At 43.5% G+C, this 20,346-nt stretch overlaps 1 protein-coding gene across 4 annotated transcripts in view; it reads right to left on the minus strand.

Annotated features, from left to right (window-relative positions):
- Positions 1-20,346, minus strand: part of PALM2AKAP2 (PALM2 and AKAP2 fusion) — a 399,871-nt gene that overhangs the window by 120,605 nt on the left and 258,920 nt on the right. For all 4 annotated transcript variants that reach the window (XM_054584541.1, XM_054584539.1, XM_054584538.1 and 1 more), the window contains one exon: positions 2,931-3,016. In XM_054584541.1, the coding sequence (XP_054440516.1) occupies positions 2,931-3,016 (86 nt within the window). The remainder of the gene's footprint in view (positions 1-2,930; positions 3,017-20,346) is intronic.

Here is a 20,346-nt window from a genome sequence, read left to right on the forward strand (position 1 = left end):
GCACGCCCTTAGTGAAATTACATTCTAGTGGGGGAGATTGTATATCAAGAAGAATAGGAGCAATTTTTGGTAGATCTGAGTATATTAGTTTCCTACGGCTGCCATAACAAATTGCCATCAACTTGGTGACATAAAACAACAGAAATGTATTCTCTCACAATTCTGGAGGCCAGAAATCCAAAATCAAGGTGTTGGCAGAGCCATGCTCCTTCCAAAGGCTCTAAGGGAGGGGTCTTCCTGGCTCTTCCAGCTTCTGGTGGCTCCAGGCATCCTGAGGTTTGCACCCACATATAAGCTAGATTCCTGTCTCTGGCTCTTGACATGTCCATCTCCATGTGTTTTTCTTCTTCTTTTGTGTCTTGTGGGGACATGTGTCATTGGACTTAGGTCCTACCTGGTTAATTCAGGATGTTCTCATCTTGAGAGTCTTAACTTAATTCTATCTTCAAAGGCCCTTTTGCCAAACAAGGCCATATTCACAGGTATCAAGGTTAAGGATTTGGACATATCATTTTTGGGGGGAGGGAGGGGTTCACAATTCCCCCTATTATGTTGAGTGATTTAAAACTGTTGATCGGGCCCATTGGATGCTCCTACCTACATTACATCAGTATATTTAGAGGGTGCTTTTAATATAAATGCTCTTAGTTCAAGGTTTCTCAGAATAACATGTTTGTTTATGAACAAATTCATTCGAGTCATGTATATTTTTAGAAGCATGATTTTGTCATTTCAAATTAAGACATGATATTAAAAGGCTAAGCATAATAGAAAAAAAGCACATTCAGTTATGGCATTGCAAAACATTTTGCACCTTTTTCAGAAGGAAAATTTTGAATCACTAAGATAGATGCATCTGTCACAAGTAGAGTAATACAGAGGAAACCAAACTAGTTTAGTGATTTCTGCTGTTAGTCTCTTGCAGAGTGTCAATCAATCAGGTTTTATAGTAATTAATGTTTTAACATAATATTTTTTCCCTCCCAGGGCCAAAAGAATATATCGGGGACAGCTGATATTGCAAGGATATGTTAAATAGCTATTAGAAACACAAATAGCTGTAGATACATAAATATATAATGAGGAGCCTGTAGTTAATTCATGAATGTCAGGCATTTATAGACATGAAAAAAATAGTACTTTAAGATGGATAGAAGGACAGGATGAATACATCAAGAAGAGTGGGGCAGGGAAAAGCATGATACTAAAGGGGAAAAAATGATGATTGCTGATTTATTAGGAAACCTAAAGGAGAAGATCTAAACAGAAGCATTTCCCTAAGGTACACACACCTACAGGTTTCACAATTTCTTTAGTGAGAAGTAACTGGCATTAATAGGGGAACTTAATATTTATACAAAGTTATGAGTGTATTTAAATACATTTTTATTTTGCCTAACTTGTTAATGTTATATGGTGTTCATTCTTCACAGCGGGTTCAGTTCTTGTGAACCAAAAATCCTCTGTTCTTACAAAGAAAATTCCCAGGTATTAAAAGAGAAGAGAACAAGAATAACATCTAAACTGGATAGATCAAAATAAAACTTCAGCCAAGATCCTGGCAACAAGGATAAATGGACTGATTAGGTACAATAGCAACCTCATAAAATGGAACTGGGGTAAGACTTTCGTCTATCACATTATGCCATTTGCATTTATAAAACAAATTCTAGCCTATCTGACCTTTTAAATGTCTTCACTACATCTGCAACTAACACAGCTGAGAAACTAATTCCTAAAATGATGATAGACTCCAAAATAGCACATCTACATCCATCAAGCTTTACTATCAGCACCCATCCCTTTCCATCCATAGACTTCTCAAACTGTTAAGTCTTTTCAACAGGAGCCAATGAAACACCAACGCATCATCGTAATTTATATTAGTGTCTTGCAAATTCTGCTAAACATACTTACAGGCAAACAAATTTTCAGCATTGGATCCTTATATAGATTAGTTGATTTTTTTTTCTTTTTGACCAATGAGGCTACTTACTACTCACCTTTTATTTAATTTCACCGTGGTATTTTTGTTTGCTTTCTCTAATATTTTTAACATGGATAACATAAGGTTAGCCTTCATATCACAAAGAAAAGCTTGAATACATTCATCCTGTATATTCTTTTGTACAACCCCTAATAAGTCTAGGAGTGAAATATCTGTAGTTGTATCACAATATAAAAAGAGAAATTACTTTTTGTTTTGAAAAAAAAAAAATCGTAAGTGACACATATCTAAATTCTAACCATTCCAGCAAAAATGTTAGAAAGCCCTCCCACCCCAGCCTTTGTGAACTGAAACATAAACAGAATTCCAAGAGAGGGGGCTGCTCCTTTGTGTCTAATCCAGTAATAGAGGGGAAGCGGTTGAGTCTGATAAATTTTGCTATGAATTCCTTAACCTAGGCAATAATTACGAATTCATGTATTTAATTTGAACGGTGATAATGAGGTTGATTTCCAGATGACTCATTTTGTAAACCTTTGGCCATTAGTGTTCCAGCTGGAATGGGCCATGTGCTGCCTTCCCACTGACATCAGTGGAAATCTTGAGTCAAGATCAAAGCTACTTTATGCCTCTCTGACCTTTCTTCACAATGCACAGTGGGGCCCAGTTCCTCAGCTCAGAATTTTCAGATTTGCTTCACTGTGCCCATGGGGTTACCACTTGCAGACACACCTACACGTAGATATTCATTGGAGACCCTACAATAGGCTCATTGGAAGCCACATCTTGGCTTCTAGCTTTCAGGAAGTTTCCTAATCCAGATCCCAGATTTCAGGAAATTGCATGTCTGGGTGACTCACTGAGCCTTCAGTGACTGCAGAGGTGGCGGAGCAGTGCTCATTTTACCCCTACGAGTCTGCCACAGCCTCACTTCCCTCTCGAGACACTCTTTGAGAATCAAACTAGAGAAAGGACGTCTTACCTTGATAGTCATGTCTGCGCTGGATGTTCCTGCGGCGTCCGAGCCTGCTTCGTCTCCCCTCAGCAGCGCACTCTCCCACCCAACTCCTGAAAAATAATGAAACAGCGGCATTGGAGCCAAGTGCATTCTTCGGCGGGCATGGATAGACACACCCATTGTTTTGCAGATTCCAATCCCAAGTGACTTGTAAAAGAAACCAATGCTCATCCCCAGCACCTCACCTGTCTGGCAGTTACCACGGGGAAAGCTTCCTTTCAGAAGTGTGGGTGCTCAGCAACTCTTCTGTTTTTACCTAACATCCAACTTTGGAGTCCACTGTCCAAATCTTGTATCTTACAGAGAGTTCTATTCCTAGCTCACAGTAAAGAAGAGGTTGGAATGAACTCAGGAATCCAGGCCTCACACTGAGGTCTTACTTAGGGCTCACAGTAAATCCCAGGACACGGAAAAACGCACATCTGAATCTAATTCAATACCCAATAGAAACGGTTCCAGATTATTCACTGTCCTACATTCCACACACCTACTGGAAATAGCTGAGTTTTCACACTCACTGTTAAAATGTATATATGCTTTCTCTCCAAGTCTTGATAAGTCTTAGTGTTCATTTTTTTCTTAAGCTGTCAGGTCATCTCTAAGAGTATTTGTCAAGATACAAGATTTAGCTCTCTCCAATCTCAAAAAAGAAGCCAAGGACTTTTATTTTGTAACACCTAAGAACAGAATATAGAAAAGCTAAATTAATTCAGATGTAATGGTATGTGTGAATGGGGATGGAATGGTTTATATTAGTGAAAAGTTTGAAATAACAACAGGTATATTTTTAAAAACATAAACTTACTGCAATTTGACCTATAATAGCTAAGATATGGAAACAACCTAAATGCCCATCGATGAATGAATGGATAAAGAAGATGTGATAAAACAACTCAGCCATAAAAAAAAAAAAATCTTATAATTTGTGACAACACGGATGGACCTCGAGGGTACTACGCTAAGTGAAATAAGTCAAACGGAGAAAGACAAATACCATATGATTTCACTTCTATGTGGAATCTAAAACAAAACAAACTCATACATTCAGAGAACAGATTGATGGTTACCTAAGGGATATGGGATTGGGGGGAGGGCAAAATGGATGAAGGGGATTAACTGTGATGGAATGAAAACTGGACTTACAGTGGTGAACACTACGCAGCGTATACAAATATTGATTACATGTTGTACACTTCTGGCTGATGGGTATGGGCAGCAGTGGCATCTGCCCTTCCTGAGCCAGAGCATTTAATTACTGATACAGGACCTTCAAAGTATCCTTTCCCTTTACCACGGTGAACTGTAATATTCCAGATAGTGGTGGTTCTGTCAGCCTGAGTCCCAGATGGGGTAGTGCATAGCAGAGACAGCCAACCCACAATGCCATGCAGACTGAGTGAGAACTAAACCTTTATTGCTTTTAGCCACAGGAGTTGGGGCTGTTTATTACAGCAGCATAACCAAGCCCAGCCTTAGGAGTAGTAGCCCTTCCAGACTTGCCTTTTCCATCAACTCCTAGTTCTCATTACAGAGAGTTCTTTTTTTAAAAAATATTTTTAACTTTTTGATTTTAGAGAGAGAGAGGGAGAACATCAATTTGTTGTTCCACTCATGTGCATTCATTGGTTGCCTCGACCATATATCTAACCTGCAAAGTTGGTATACAGGGATGGTGCTCCAACCAACTGAACTACCATGCCAGGACCTTCAGAGGATTCTTTACATAAATCCATGTTCTAGCCTCTAAATCAATTCTGCCTTTTAAACTTTATCTCTTCAACCAAGTTATGCTGGTCCATACTTTCTACTTCTTTGGGGCCACTCTGTTGCCATTGTGCCCAGTGCTTATTCAACAGGTTAATTACGTCTTACGAAGGTTGACATTCCAAAGACAAGGGCATACACCTGCATAGTCACAACTGCCCTCAAATATTCCTTAAATCTCCCATGCAGTACAATAAAGCCCCATACCTCAGAAAGCCCCATAGAGCCACTTTTTGTTCTAACTTCAGGCAGCCCATTTCTTCTGCTTAGTACCAGGTGATGTTGTTGGCTTGTACTAGGGATCACGTTGTATAAAAAAAATATAGATCTTGAAACTCTAGAATTCTCAGGGTTTGGAGTTACTCAGACTATGAGATAGAAAGAGCTGTGACCGAGTGTGGAAATAGCAGACTAACACCTACCTTGTCTTCTTCACATTGGGGCGTATCATTTAGGGTATTTTTGGCCACAGTAATAGAAAGTCTATTTCAGGAGGCTTAAACAATAAAAGATTGGCTGGCTCATATAACAAGAAGTCTCAACGTAGCATGGCACCACAGGTGGTTAATTCAATGGCTCACAGGTGGTTAATTCAATGGCTCCATGGTCTCATGGCCTCAGTTTGACCTCCCTGCAATTTTCCTGACTTTCTTCTGTGGTCCCAAGATGGACAGAGCAGTTCCATGTGTCATGAAAACCTCCAGAGGTAGGAAAAAGGAGGAGTAAATAAGCCTTTGACAAAAGCACCTTTCCACATCTCTAAGCTGATCCCCAAAATCTCTCAGGTCAAAAACAAAGCATAAGTCTATTCCTAAACTGATCGTGGAAAAAGGAATGGAATTATCCAAACTGGTTTGGAGCTAATTAATCAAGATTTACCCCCTGGTTTGGGGAGGGTCTCAGCCTTCTCTAAGCATACAGCCCCCTGGAAGATGATAAACAAAAGCACTACACAGGATCTTGGCCAGCAAGAAAGGAGACCTTGATGGCTGTCACAGAAGCAACCAGTAGAGTCTGTCACAAGAGGACATGCACATAGCTTCCAATGCCAGGCAGAATCACTTATACTTAAATTTTAAAATGTCTCTTTTATTTCCTCTTTCCGTCATTTGTTTTGCTAGAAATATGCACTGGAATTCACATTCACCAGTGATAGCAGGACTAAGCCTTACCTTCCAGTGCCAGCTCCTCGGAGTCTTAGCTCAGCGCCAGAGTGACATCTCCATCTCCTCCCCTGCTGTGAACGCACAGCGCTCACCATGAGCCCCACTTATTGGGGCACTCATTAGGGCCTGAGCAACGAGTGCCCTTAAGTGCGCCTGTCTGCTGTGGTCCGCTCATCAGTGCTGCCTCGGAGGGCCCTTATCAGCCAGCTCATAAGCACAGCGGGCAGGACTGATACCCATTTAGTGTCTCCCAACTGTCTGCACAATGAGAAATGTGAGTTTTGGGCAGCCAGGTTGAAGGGACAGGAACTTCTGAGTGGGTCTGAGTAAGGGCAGCGGGTGCCCAAAGGATAAAGAGAAAGAGTGAAGGAAACGGTGCAGAGGGCATTGGGAACAGTCACACGGCTGAGTTGATTCACTCCAGATGCTGAAGAAAGAAGCAGACTGTGATTTGTCCTGTCCTCCAGAGCCAGGCAAGGTCTGATGGTCCTGGATACTTCATAGCAAACCCAGAAACCACATGAAGGTGTGGTCACCAGATACAAAATGTCTGGGTGGCAAGACCCTCAGCTCTTTGAAGACAGGGCTGTCCATTCACAGGCCGGACCCCCAGACCCACCTTGCTCCTCATTCACCGCCCAGCACAGAGCAAGGGTGCATTAAATACCTCCCTAATTGAACTGCGGGTGAACGGGGCCTTGCGGCTGCTTTCTCATCAGAATAGAAGGCTCCTCCTCAGTGTTACTGATGGGTGCCCCTCACCTCTACATGGCCTTTGCCTGGTCACGTTCCTCACCACCTCCCAAGGTCATGCTGATTGGGCAGCTGGAACAGACCAGTTTTAAGAAGAGCTGAGTCACAAACAGATTGGGGAGAGAAAATCCCAGAGGATGACCTAGGTAGCCTGGTTTAGGGAAGGAACAGAGGACACAGCCCAAGGCCTGCAGCGGCTAGGTGTGTCCCTTTTGTTTGCTGGGACTCTGGAAAATCCTTCTCAGATGTGTCCCACCTTCTTATCTGTTCTCGGTATTCTCTTTCTCACCACACCTCTGCCCATTGACCTAGACAACATCATGGAACAACAGGACATCTAGAGCCCAGCCTTCCACGTTCCAGTAAGAGAACTGAGGATCTGCGATGGAAACGATGCCAAGGTCTCAGAGAAAGTAGCTGGTAAGCTGGGACCAAAAGAGACTAGACTGCCAGATTTCCAAGATCACGGTTCCTCTTGGGGCCCAAATGATGCCAAACCCATTTTACGGACAAAAGACCCACAGTGAAATTGTTTTGCTTGATCACAATGGGAAGAATGGGGTTTGGGCCTGGTATCCACCATGTCAGCTCTCTTCCTCATCCAAGTCTCTGCACAGAGTCTCAGAATTCAGACCTGCCCATATATTTGTCCTTCTTTTAGTTGCCTTTGACTCTCTGTAGGTTTCAAAAAATCCCACTTTGTTCTTGGAGGAGTTCTCGGCTGGGTGGTCATTAAAACTTAGCGGAACTGCAGAACAATGATTTGCCTTTAAACACTCGGGCTCTGGGAAACCCCACCCAAGGATAAGCTGATGGGGCTGCTTCCTCGAAATGGGAAGCCCTGCCCCGGGTTTTGGAGGAGTAGAGCAGGATGTAACCCCACCCCAGCCCACCCTACTGCAGGTGGTGGCTCATCCTTGTCCCTGAGGCTGGGGCACAGATGTAAGGCCAGGCCCTGAGGCCTCCAGAAGCAATGGTGGCAGGGGCATTTCCCCCTCCCTTGGCTCCTCTCCCTGAGATGAGCTCATTGGGAAAGAGAAAGGCCCACCCTTGGATGACAAGTTATTTCTGAAAACTCCCCCAAAGGTCGTTTCCCCAACCCCCACCTCTACGTCCCTGAGTAAGGGAAGCCCCTCTGGGTGCCTCTGAGATGTAGATGTTCATGGTGCTTAAGGTGCACAAAGAAAAACCTCCATATCTTGCCAAGCGTGTCCCTTGTGTCTTCTTAACCCCCTCGCTCTCCCCACCATATGGCCACAGCGACACCAGTCACGGCAGCTAAACTGTACTAAGGACAAACTGTAGGCCGAGGACTATGTCTTTATGTGTATCATCTCATTCAATCCTCATTCGATGCAGGTACATGAGGCAGGTACAATATTATCCCCACTTTACAGAGGAGAAAACAGAGGCTTAAAAAGATTAAAATGGAACCACTATGAAATGGAACCAATCCTTAATCCCAGCATTCAGACCCCAGAGGCTACCTGCTTAACCAGTCACCTTACTACCATTCAAAAACTTAGCAATTTTTTCTGTTTTCAGAGATAGGAGGGCAGAAGGCCTGAAGATTCTGTTCCCAGGAGGGAAATTTTCTTCCCTGTGGCTCCAGTTCAAGCTGGCTTCAGAGCTCAGATCGTTAAAGGCTTTGTGGTGAGGCCCCTGGAAAGAGAGAGAGCCGTGGCTGACGCTGAACCCAGTCAAGTGCAGTTGAGAAAACATTTACTGAGGGTTGACAGGGCCTCTCTGTGGCAGCTGGGATGGGCGATTCTCCCTTCACACAGGAAGAACTCCAGGGCATGGCTCTGCGGGATCCCAGAACCATCCAGCTTTGCAGAGGCGACCCGAGCAGCTGAGATTTTGAAAGATGGAAGAGAATTAAGACGACAAGGCACCTAGTGCCTCTGAGGTCCACACTGGGTTTAGAAACCCCACAAAAACCCCAGGATGAACGCTGGGTGATCTGAGAAGCAGCCATGCATGGGGACGACGTGGCAACTTACAGCACTCGGGGCTAGAAAACCGTGTGATGCTTCTCCCCGTCTCTCTCCCTGTAAGCACAGGGTAAGAAGGAACAATGACGATGATGATCGTGATGGCCGCTGTCATTTTTTTGAGTGCTTAGTATGTGCTCTTTGTGGTGCTCTATTTAACATACATTTTTTGCAAATGAAAGTAAACACTACTTTTATCCTCGTGGGCCAGAGAGCAAAAATGAGGCTTAGAGAGGTAAATAATTTGCTCAAGAACACAAAAGTAATAGCAGATCTGGGATTTAGATGAGTCTCTCCAGTGCCAGGGTTCACACTGCAACATGCTGTTGCCAACCACCTCTGCCAGCCAACATGCCCTTGGCTAGAAGGGCAAGGAAGACACCTCTCAAGATTGAGGAGATACATGCATACATGTACCTGCTCACCACATGTATATGCTCTGTGTAAGCACATGCATACACATGCACATGCAGACATATAGATGAACTCAGTGTGCATAGCTGCATGTGCATGTCTTTTGACACATGGAGACCCACATGTGCGCATACACAACTCATGTATCTGCACACACACGTGTGTGTACCTGGACATGAAGCTGCAACCATTTTTCAGCCACCCCCATTCACTGTACACTCTGGAGTCTTGGACCACCCATTAAAGAGAAGAGAACCTTTCTCTGTCACAGCACCTGAGAGTGGGTGGGGAGACTGGGTGTTTTACTTCCAGCTCTCCCCTCAAAGGAGCATTTTAAGCACCCTTCCTCATGGGAAAGGGGAAGCAGACTCCGACTGCATGGACCTGAGAGCACGAAAGGATCCTGGTACAGAGTTCAAAATGAAAATGAATGCTACAAGAACCTTGAGGCCCAGACCAATTTTGAAAATGGTTTGTTTGGGCTGGCCCAAGCCATTCCTCAGACATTAAAGCCATTTTAAGCGACCATGCTACCTGCTGCCAGCTCAATGGACTGTTCAAAAGCAGGTTCCCTATGCAGAGGGGAGAGAACAGACAGCTTAGAAACTTGTTTTCCTCTCAAATTATTCTGAAGATACTACAATTTAGTGGGGCTTCTCCCCAAGTCCAATAAAGGATTCTGTTATATTCTGTACAACATTCTGATTTTTAGCTTTGTCAGCCTGATTTTACTAGGCTGGAAAGATATTTGATATCCAATGTAATGTAAAATTACATAAAAACCCAAGCTACTACCTTGAGTCCAGTTTCCGAGTAGAGGAGAGGTACTGTTTTAATTAGTAATTAAAACAGCAGGTGATGATGGGGGCCCATCTAAGGTCCTGGGGCTCTTTGGAGGGTCAACTCCCTCACTGGTGTGCTGTGACTTTCCCTCTCTTGGCCATGAACAGGGTATCCTTGGCCTGGTGGCACCATGGAGAGCAAAGCCCGTGGAGACATGAAGAAGCTGGTTTCTGCCATGTCTTACCCAGCTGACTGCCCCCTCCCCCTCCAGCCCCACTGCCAGCTCCAGCCACATGAGGCAAGGTCCCCCGGCTCATGTCTTCCATATCATCACCATTGGCATTTTTCACAAACGTGACTGTGGTCACGTCGCTCCCCACCTCGACCTCATTCCTTGGATTTCTGCTGTGCGCCAAGCCCTGTACGTGGGCTGGAGACACCCAGATGGAGACCTGGTCCCAGGCCTCAGAGAGTTAGACGTCAGGGAGGTGCTTTTTCCTCCAGGAGATCTGATTTCCAGCACTGCCCCTTTCCTCGCTGCATGGGGCCTTCCCCAGCGAGGTGGTCAGGATGTTACATATCCTGGCTGAGTTCCGGGCGTCCTGCCAGCAGAGCTTCCTCCCCTTCCCTTGCGGGGGTGGGGGGGGGTGGGGGAGGGGCTATGGTGGTGTCAGGTGACATGTGGGAACCCATCCAGCCATTCAAAAAACCCAACTGAATTAAGTAGACATGTAGAGGAAAGAATATTTTAAAAAGAATCCTCTGGAAAGTTCAGGAAGGCTCTTAGGGCACTCATCAGAAGTTATCAGTGGTGACCCGTCTAGCTTGTAGACATGCTTTAGTCTGCAAGATGTTGTTTTAAATGACTGAGCTGCCAATATTTAAAATTCACTAGAATTTATGTGAACATCCAAGTATCTAGTTCCTCTTGAAAAAAAAAAAAAGAAAAGATTTGGCAAAACTGGGCCCAGTATCAGCAGCTCTGCCTGGCAGCAGCTGCTAGAAGCTGTGGTTGCTGCTCTGACAGCCCTCACTAGCCATGATACTCTACGGCTTCGCTTGTGATTTGATGCCGCTCACTAATAGGCACTGTCTGGCCCCTTATGGTATCTGAGTCTCCAATCCCACTCTACTTTAACTCCCTCAATGTCCCTCACAGGGAGGCTCAGAAAAGTTGTGAACTAATCCCACTTCAAATTCTTTTTGGACGAAGACTTTCTGAAGTGGAGTGAATTGAAGCCATCCATTTAAAAAATAACACTTGACTTGGCCAAAGCTGGTCTGTAACTCATTGTGGAAACTGTCAGAAGAACCACATCACAGGACCACTCACTTCACCAGCCTTAGTTTTCTTTACTTGTGAAATGAGGATAATCATAGAAAACGCAGGGCTCGGATGTGGATTAACTGAAATAATACAACTCCTCAGCTCAATGCCGGAATACAGCAATTACTCAAGGAAAGATGTTATTATCATTGGGCTTATTCTGCGATGCCCTAGTGGCTTCACTTTTAAATAAACAACTTCTAGGAATATGCAGCCACATCAATCGTGGCTAAAAAGAGTGTTGCCAGGAGAAAGAGCAGAGGTCAGATCTAGAAAGAAGCTTCTAAAATCTTTATGGGGCTGGGATCATAAGTAGCATCTCTGCTGGGTTATTCAGCTAACTTCAATTTTTGCAAATAGCGGTGATGACTTGGTCCCTTCCTTATGCTGAAAGGATCACAGTTCTTAACTAGTCTTAGGGTGAAACCACTTTAGCTACATGGGAGTTTGACTCCCAATTCACAGCAGATTTTGGGGCCTGCAGGTAGAGAGGGCAGCCAGCCAAGGTTAAAGCCCTAACCCCCAGTCCCTGAGAATGTGACTGTATTTGAACATTGGGTCTTTAAAGAGGTTTTTAAGTTAAAATGAGGCCATTAGAGTCGACCCTAATTCAACGACTGGTGTCCTTATAAGACGAGAGTATTTGGACACATGGAGACCGACCCGGGGTGTGTGCATTCTGAGAAAAGACCACATGAGGACAGGTGGGGAAGATGGCCATCTGCAAACCAAGGACAGAGGCCTCAGAAAAAACCACGCCTGCTGACACCTTGATCTTGGAGGACTTGATCTGGCCTCCAGAACTGTGAGGAAACCAATTTCTGATGTTTAAACAGTCCTCCCAAATCTGGGTACCAAGGGTGAGGGCATAAAACAGGAGAGCCTCTGGCTGGCAGCTGCTTGTGTGGGGCGGTGGGCAATTCCCAGAAGCAGGTCCATGGCAGGATGTGGGACGAGAGCCTCCACCCGGAGTCAGAGAGGGAGAAGGAGCGAGGCCAGTTATGCAGGACAGGGAACAGAAGGTGGCCAGGGTGTGTCCCCGAGACAGGGCCAAAGCCCTTGACTAGGGTGCTAAATGCTTTTAGCAGGCTTTTTGTGCGTGGGGGGTTGTTTTGTTCAAAGGGTTTGAGTCTGAGCGGCTCTAGGGCTGAATGTGCTGAAGGCAGAGGATAAAAGATATCAATTAATTCTAATATTATTTCATGGCCCAGCGGGTTTTTCCCCTCCCTTTAATTCAAGAGTGCCTGTATGATAGAAAACAATCCTAATATTTCTCAAGTTTAAAGTCCCATTTGGGAGTTCGGCTTGATCCACCACAGATGTCTGGAAGCTAAAACACAGACATTGTTTGACTAGACTTTTGGGATGCATCCATAACTTTGCAGCAGAGCATTTATTTCCCAAACTCTTCTTACACTATCATGCGCAAATTTATCTACTTCTTTCCTGGACACAGATGTGAAATTTTAAAGCACCTACAATCGAAATGACACAGGATCACTTTAGTGATTTTGATATATGATAGGGACTAACATTATTTCTGTGAGTTCCTCCCTTTCTCCCTCCCGACAGCTGCCAAAGGAATCTGGTCTTGGCTGGTTCCATGTCTTTCCCTTCAAGGAGAGATCAGTATTTGCCAATCAGTTTTAGCTAGGCATTTACAATTCACATTTTTAGAAATGAGTAGGAAAAGACAAGCTGAAAAGGCAGGGGGAAAGGGGAAAGGAAAACCAAGGGACTGATATTAAACTGCCTAGAGTTTAGATAGCTTGGTAGGTGGATGGATCTATCTAATCGATAATATCTATCAATCAATCTATCAATCTATCTATCTATCTAGCCATCCACCTACCTACCCACCCATCTACGAGGTAGGAACCCCCCCAACAATGGAATTATCTTCTGGAGGGTGGGCCCCTTGTAGTACAGGCTTCCTCCACTAAGTGAGTGTTTAGGAACCCACCTGTGTCAGTGTACTAGTTGGCATTGTAGTGAGAGGCTGCGTTCAGCTCCAGTGAATTCTTCTGAAGGCTTTTTCAACGTGTTTGCCCACTTCACAATGGGTGATTGACGAGCACGCCTGCCCACACCGCGCTGAGTGTTCAGCAGTTTCTGACCAAAACAATGGGACTTTTGTGCCTCACCCTCCCTATTCACCCAGCCTCACCCTGAGCGACATTTTTTTTGTTTCCCCGGGGGAAAAAAGTCTTGAAGGGAACCATTTTGCTGATGTGTAAGAGGTGAAACAAAAAACAGCAGGAGCACTAAAAGGCATCAAAATCAGCATGATCAAAACTGTTTTGAGCAGTGGAAAAAAATGTCTCGATAGGTGTATTGTATCAAATGGGGAGTACTTCGAAGGTGACTAAAGTTTAAACATGTAAGAATAAATGCACAATATTTTATAAAAAATTCCGAGTATATCGGTCATGTCTATCTATCTATCTAGCCATTAAGAAATACCAGTGGTTTGAGGGAAGGAATTAAGGAACCATAGCAAATAGCTATTACTTTGGCCTCTCCAACACTGATTCCTAAGTATTACCTTAATGACACCCCAGTTTTCCCTTGGGGTGCTATGCTCCATTCCTAGTCTGTGTGATTCAGGTAGAGCTACCTACATTCTTCGCCTTCCCTCCTCAGAGTCCCAATGACAAATTTAGGATAAGCACGTGATAAATACAAGATGACAGAGTTGGCCCAGAGACAGCCAGCCACGGCCCTTTCCTAACACTTGCCCAGTGAGTTTGATAAACAGCTAAGTTCTAAGTGTAAGGGTCCAGCTTTTCCAAGAAGGAACCCGGCAGAGCAGAAGGCAAAGCCGAGGAAGGGGCTCCAAGTCAAAGAATGACTACTAAACTTCACAATCTTGACAATAAATAGAACTTTCTTTTAAGAACTATTTTGAGCTAGGATTCTGTCATGTGTGCCCCAAAGGGTACTGACTAAAACAGACTCCAAGAGGAGCAGCTGTAGGAACAGAAAAAGGGATCTTCACGGATGTTCTTCAGAATTAAAAGTAAAGGCTGGTGTCCCTGTTAACAATGTTTTGGAAGCTGGACTCTATTTCTGTGCATGTGACACTTCATGAATACTGGGCCAAGTATTGCCCCAGAATTTAGTACAACTCTTTACAAGAGGACTCGTGAGACTAGGGAATGTCATGGATGGAAGAGAAACCAGAAGTCATCCAGCCCTATTCTCCAGTTATTTAATGCTCGCATCTCTTTGTATGTGGCTTGAAAAACAATTCACTTTGCTTCTACCTGCAGGAAAAAAGAAGTTACTATCCTAGAGGCAGCTGGTTCCTAAAAAAGATATGTTGAAGTCCTAACTCCCAGCACCTTATACATAAAATAGGGTCTTTGCAGAGCTAACCAAGAAAAGATGAGGTCATTAGCGTGGGGTCCAATATGACTGATTTACCTACAAGAAGAAAGACATATGCACAGAGAAGGCCACATAAAGGCAGGTGGAAATTAGAGCTGTGCTGCCACAAGCCACGGGGCTGCCAGGAACTGGGTGAGTCCAGGAAGGATCTACCCAGAGAGTCCTCAGCGAGAGCACAGCCCTGACAACACCTCGATTTTGGGCTTCCAGACAAAGCTGCGAGAGGATGCGTTTCAACCCAGAGGAAACACAGGGCTGTTTTAAGCCACCTAGTTTGTGGCATTTTGTTATGAAAACTAATACCCACCCATCTCCATTTTTACCAAGTCTCACGTCAAAGTGTACGTCTTGATATTGAGCTAAAATTGAACCCTATACAAGTAGGAGCCCTAGCTCAGCTTTCTGGAGTCAAACACATGCCCACTTCCACTGCAAAACAGCTTTCAAGTGTTCCAGGCTCTGATTATGTCCCAACTGGCATGTCTCTCTATTTATATTTCTGGGCCATACACAGCCTGGTGCCTCTCAAAGACTGGCTGTGGAGAGCCACTGAGACTTTTACTTTTTCTTTAGTGGCCAACCAGAGTTGCAATATTCGAGCCTTCTCAGTACCTTCTTCTTTGAGATGTGTGTTAAGGAGGAGGCTTTGGGATGGACTACAACCCAGTATTAGGGGTGGCAGTTGCTACCTCTGAAAATCCTCCAAAGTGACACCTTTTCAGTTAGAATCTTAAAGAAATAGGATGATGATTAAAACTATGATGAAAAACTGGTAAAGGAACAAGCACAACCATTAGACACAGAGAGAATGTTGCCAAAGGCAGCATTTAAAATATATCCTGGCTGCTTTCCCCACCAGTGATGGAGGGGTGAGCCAGTCCCACCCCTCCCTTGCTCGCTGCTTTCAGGCCCCGCCCCTCCCCCCACAGACAGAACCACAGGGATGGCAGAATGGCCCTCAGGGAGCCCACATCCGTGGGCCTTCACTTAGAGGCAGTTGCCACTAACCAAAGATAAAACCCCACATTTGTCAAAAACAAATCGCTCTGCACGGAGGGGACATCTGGAAAAGGGAAAGAAAGCCTGTGAACATTGCCTTCTTACTTTTCTTCCAAGAGTAAACATATCACCCCAGAATTACAGGATTCTAGGCACACACTGATCTCACAACGAACAAAAAGGCAAGGTGTTCTGACAAATGGAAACTCCCCTCTTCTTGTACTGAACATTGTCATACCTGGGAGGACTGGCGATGCCTAGACTGTGGCAGCCACTTTGTGACCACGAGTGCAGCTGGTTGATGACACAGATGAGCCCCTCACAATGACAGAACAGAGATATGGAAGCACGCTGGGCCCTCGAGGAAGTCCCTGTGTTGTGACATATTTCTGGCAAAGTCACTGGCTCTGATTACGCACCCACATCCAAAGGACTTGCAGCTTTGGTCTGATGGCTGCTGGGATAAAGACATCTTTGTCCTATTCAGCTAGTGGTCTTCACTTTTGCTTTGATGGGAGGTTACATTTTTGAGCCATTTAAAAGGCAGCTCTTGCAGCCCGGACTAAGACTCTGAAGAGCAGGTTCTGGACTCTCCCCTGGGGCTCATCTTTCCATAGGGGTCACTTACGGTAAGCGTTTTGACAGCACTGCATGGAAATGTGTGTGCACACAGTGCCTGCCACCCACACACCAACCCACTGGAGGGCAGCCCACTGCATCTTCATAGGACTTCTTTAGCCAAACTACAGGGAACAATCAGGTAAGTAGCAGTGAATGTAGGAGTTTGTTTTCCCCTCTAAGTTCTTTCCATTCTAGAATAAGAACTGAGGGAGGAAAACCCTCTATCCTCCCCTTCAATGGGTACTTAGAGAACCCATTCTAATTTTTTATTTAAACATTTATTGTTCAATTTCTGTCCACTTTCACTGTTATTTTGTATTGGTTTCATGTGTACTGCATGGTGATTAGATAATCATATACTTTACAAAGTGTTCCCTCCAATGTTTTAGATATATAAAAAACTATATATCCATATAACTATATAGATAACTATATAACTGTATGGATAACTATGTAACTATATGGATAACACCTGGCACCAGATACAGTTATCACAATGTTACTGACTATATTCCCTAGGCTGTACTTTACATCCCTGGGACTATTTCGTAACTGCCAATTTGTACTTCCTAAGCCCCTCACCCCTTTCACCCAGTGCCCTGAACCTTCGCCCATCTGGCAACCACCAGTCTGCTCTCTGAGTCTGTGAGTCTGTTTAGAGAAATACGTTTTAACTAAAGTGTCAGTTGAGCATTTAGATTAGGACGGGGATCTTTGGAGGTATGATCTGCGTTCCCACATGGCCAACTTACAATTTAGATAGGACAAGAAAAGATAATCTAGAATATACATATAAGAGAAGTGTGGCAGAAACCACCCATCCATGAAGTAGAACCCGTCTGGTCCAGGTAAGCTGCTCTCCTCCACATGGCCCTGTGTTTCATTAAATCCTATGCCCTGTATCAGTGACTGGAGTAGGGAAGGTACTGGCCAATGAAACTCAAAGAACAATGAAACAGAAGCCCGATTGGGACCTTTGGGAAATCTTTTCTTGTCCTTTAAAATGATGAGGAAACTCCCCTCTTCTTGTACTGTCATATCTGAGAGGACTGGTGATGCCTAGACTGTGGCAGCCACTTTGTGACCACGAGTGCAGCTGGTTGATGACACAGATGAGCCCCTCACAATGACAGAACAGAGATATGGAAGCACGCTGGGCCCTCGAGGAAGTCCCTGTGTTGTGAAATAAAACAACTCCAGGCAGCTGCACCACAGGAGTTCTTATGGGCCTTTATATTGCTTCCGTGTTATTTAAGCCAATTGAAATAAAATTTTCTGTTACTTGTAACAAAAGAACTCCAGGAAACCATAAGATCATTTGTAATCTTTGACACAATAATTTGCTTTGGAAAAGATACATCAAAATAATGACGAAAAGATTAAAATTTTTCATCCCAGGCTGGAAAATGCAGAGATGTATACATGAAAATCACATTATGATGAAGAAAAGCAGAATATAAAGGGGTCAGTACATCATCCTAATCTTGTAAATATTCATACAGCTTCTACCAAAGATGATGAGAAAATTCAACTTCATAGTGATAGCTTACCAAATGTTCATTAGATTGTTTCTATAAATTATTACCCAAGTTGAAATAGTCATGTTAAAAATTTAAGAGAAAGGAAAAAGCATCAGGCCCCAAATATATACTTTCGCACAAAATAAATGGCAGAGAAATGACCGTTGAGGAGGGGTGGCATGTGCTTTCGGAAATGCTTCCAGAACAAGTCATTCCACAACAGTGATTTGGAACTCTCTCCGTTGATGCAATTTCCCATTTCAATAATCCAAATGTGTGAAAGGTCTTTTCAAAAAATGTCAAACACACAGACTTCAAAGGTGAGAAAGGGAAGAAGTGAGGAAAGAAGACTGAGAGAAAACAGTGCAGGAGACCATCAACATCTCTTACATAATAATTTCTGAGAAGAAATCACAAACACAGCCCGCAGCTTGCTTTAATTGGCACAAACACAAGGGGAATAGAAAATCTAAGTCAGAGAGGCTGTCACACTGAGAAACTGTCTGCGTCTATCTGCCTGAACATCAGGGAAACAGTTGAGCAGGGAGAAACCGGACATCAAGGAAACCTACCCAATTTACATCACACAAAAGGCTATAAGAATTATTCATTCATTCATTCATTCATTCATTTTTAGGGTGAGGGGAAGAGAGGGGAAAAAGAGAAGGAGAGAAACATCCATTGGTTGCCCCTCGTACATGCCCCAACCGGGGACTGAACCTGCACCTAGGCATGTGCCCAGACCAGGAGTTGAACCAGTGACTTTTCGCGTTGCTGGATGACACTCAACCTACTGAGCCACACCAACCAGGGCTATATGGATATTTTTGTAGTAGGTGATAATAGCCCTTCATTTTTGGAATTCCTCGTTCAAGTCACCAATGAAGGTGAATTCTTTTATTCATTGTATTGACAGATAAACTAAGACAGATCAGAAAATCAAGGCCAAGACAATTACTGCACTATTAGGAAGTTCCCTATGAACTGCGGCAAAATAATTCAAGAAAACATATTTAATTACCTTTAATTAAATGCACTTTTCCCTGTAAGCTTTCACAAAGCTTTCTGTCATTCAATTTCTCAAATGTTGATTCAAGCAACATAGGATATCAAGACTTTATTAAATATGAGCTTTTTTTTTTTTTAACTACAGCTTAGGGTTGTGTTTTCAGATCTGGATTTGGTGAGGGGGTCAAATGTCTTTGGAATTTGATGGAAGTATTACCAGTTGAAACCAGTTCAATGAAGTGAAAGAGATGTCAGGTTAACTGAAACGAGTACAGTGGAATAAAAGAAAATTCAGTGAGTTTTAAAAGACAATTCTGCATATTCTATATAGGGGCGGGGGGAAGCCTAGACACATTTTCCCTTGTTATAGAGAGCAAATATTTAGTGCAGAAATATTCCACAGATGTGTCCCACTTTCTAAAAAGTTAGTGCACAAAATATCGGAAGTTGCAAAGCAAACATTCTTTAATTCTAAAAGGAACCACCTTGTGTTGTCTTTAAAAGGTCAGTTTCCTGTGGAAATAAGACCTTCAATTTGTAATAATTACACAGAGAAGGAGATTTTCAGAAATACGTTTGTTATTTAAAGATCCATTTAAGAGACTAGCAATATACTTCACTATACTATTTTAGCCATCCCAGTAGTATTATTAAAATAGGATTAAGGATCTCGGAGTCAATGGAGAAGTTGGCTCCAAAAAATGGTCAAGACTAAAAACAAGGGTACAGTCATATGCACATTTGGTGAAGTTTTAGTATCCCACCAGAAGTATTTCTTAAGTGATTTTTCAACTCTTGATATTGAAAGAAGATATTAATTATGGTGACAATAAATTCCTATCTCAATACGTGTTTTCTATATAAATGATTTTTTTATGCCACTGGTCACCTTGCCTCACAGAGTTTTGTTCATTTTTTCCCCACCCAAGGACATGTTTTCATTGCTTTTAGAGAGACAGGAAAGGAGAGAGGGAGAAAGAGAGAAACATCAATGTGAAAGAGAAACATTGACCAGCTGCCCTCTTGTATGCGCCCCATGGGGATCAAACCCATGACATAGGTATGTGCCATGACTGGGAATCTAACCCACCACCCTTCTTCAGCCTATGGAATGATGCTCTAACCAACTGAGCCACACCAGCCAGGGTGACTTACAGAATTTTAAAGTGAAGTATCTTGCAAATAACACATCCCAAGAGCCTGGCCTCAGCCCAAATTTTGAGTCTCCAGGCAACAAGGGGTGTCTCCCAGACACAGGGCTCTGCCTGGTCCCTAAATGCACTGTAGTGCATGGCTGAGCGCATAGGAAGATCAGAGCCCACGGCATGCTGAAACACTAATTTGAGAAAGTACATGCACCCCTATGTTTATTGTAGCATTATTTACAATAGCCAAGATATGTAAGAACCTAAGTGTCCATCAATGGATAAATGAATAAAAACGCTGTGTACACATGCACAATGGAATACTATTCAGCCATAGAAAAAGACAAAATCTTGCCATTTGTGACAATTTGGATAGACCTTGAGGGTATTACGCTCAGTGAAAGAAGTCTCAGAGAAAAACACAAATACTGTATGATTTCACTTATGTGAAATCTAAAAAACACAGAAATCAAAACAAAACAAAGCTCACAGATAC

This window comes from Pteronotus mesoamericanus, unplaced genomic scaffold (genome assembly GCF_021234165.1).
Source record: "Pteronotus mesoamericanus isolate MK-2021 breed Mesoamerican mustached bat unplaced genomic scaffold, CSHL_Meso_final contig_78, whole genome shotgun sequence".
Lineage (NCBI taxonomy): Eukaryota > Metazoa > Chordata > Mammalia > Chiroptera > Mormoopidae > Pteronotus > Pteronotus mesoamericanus.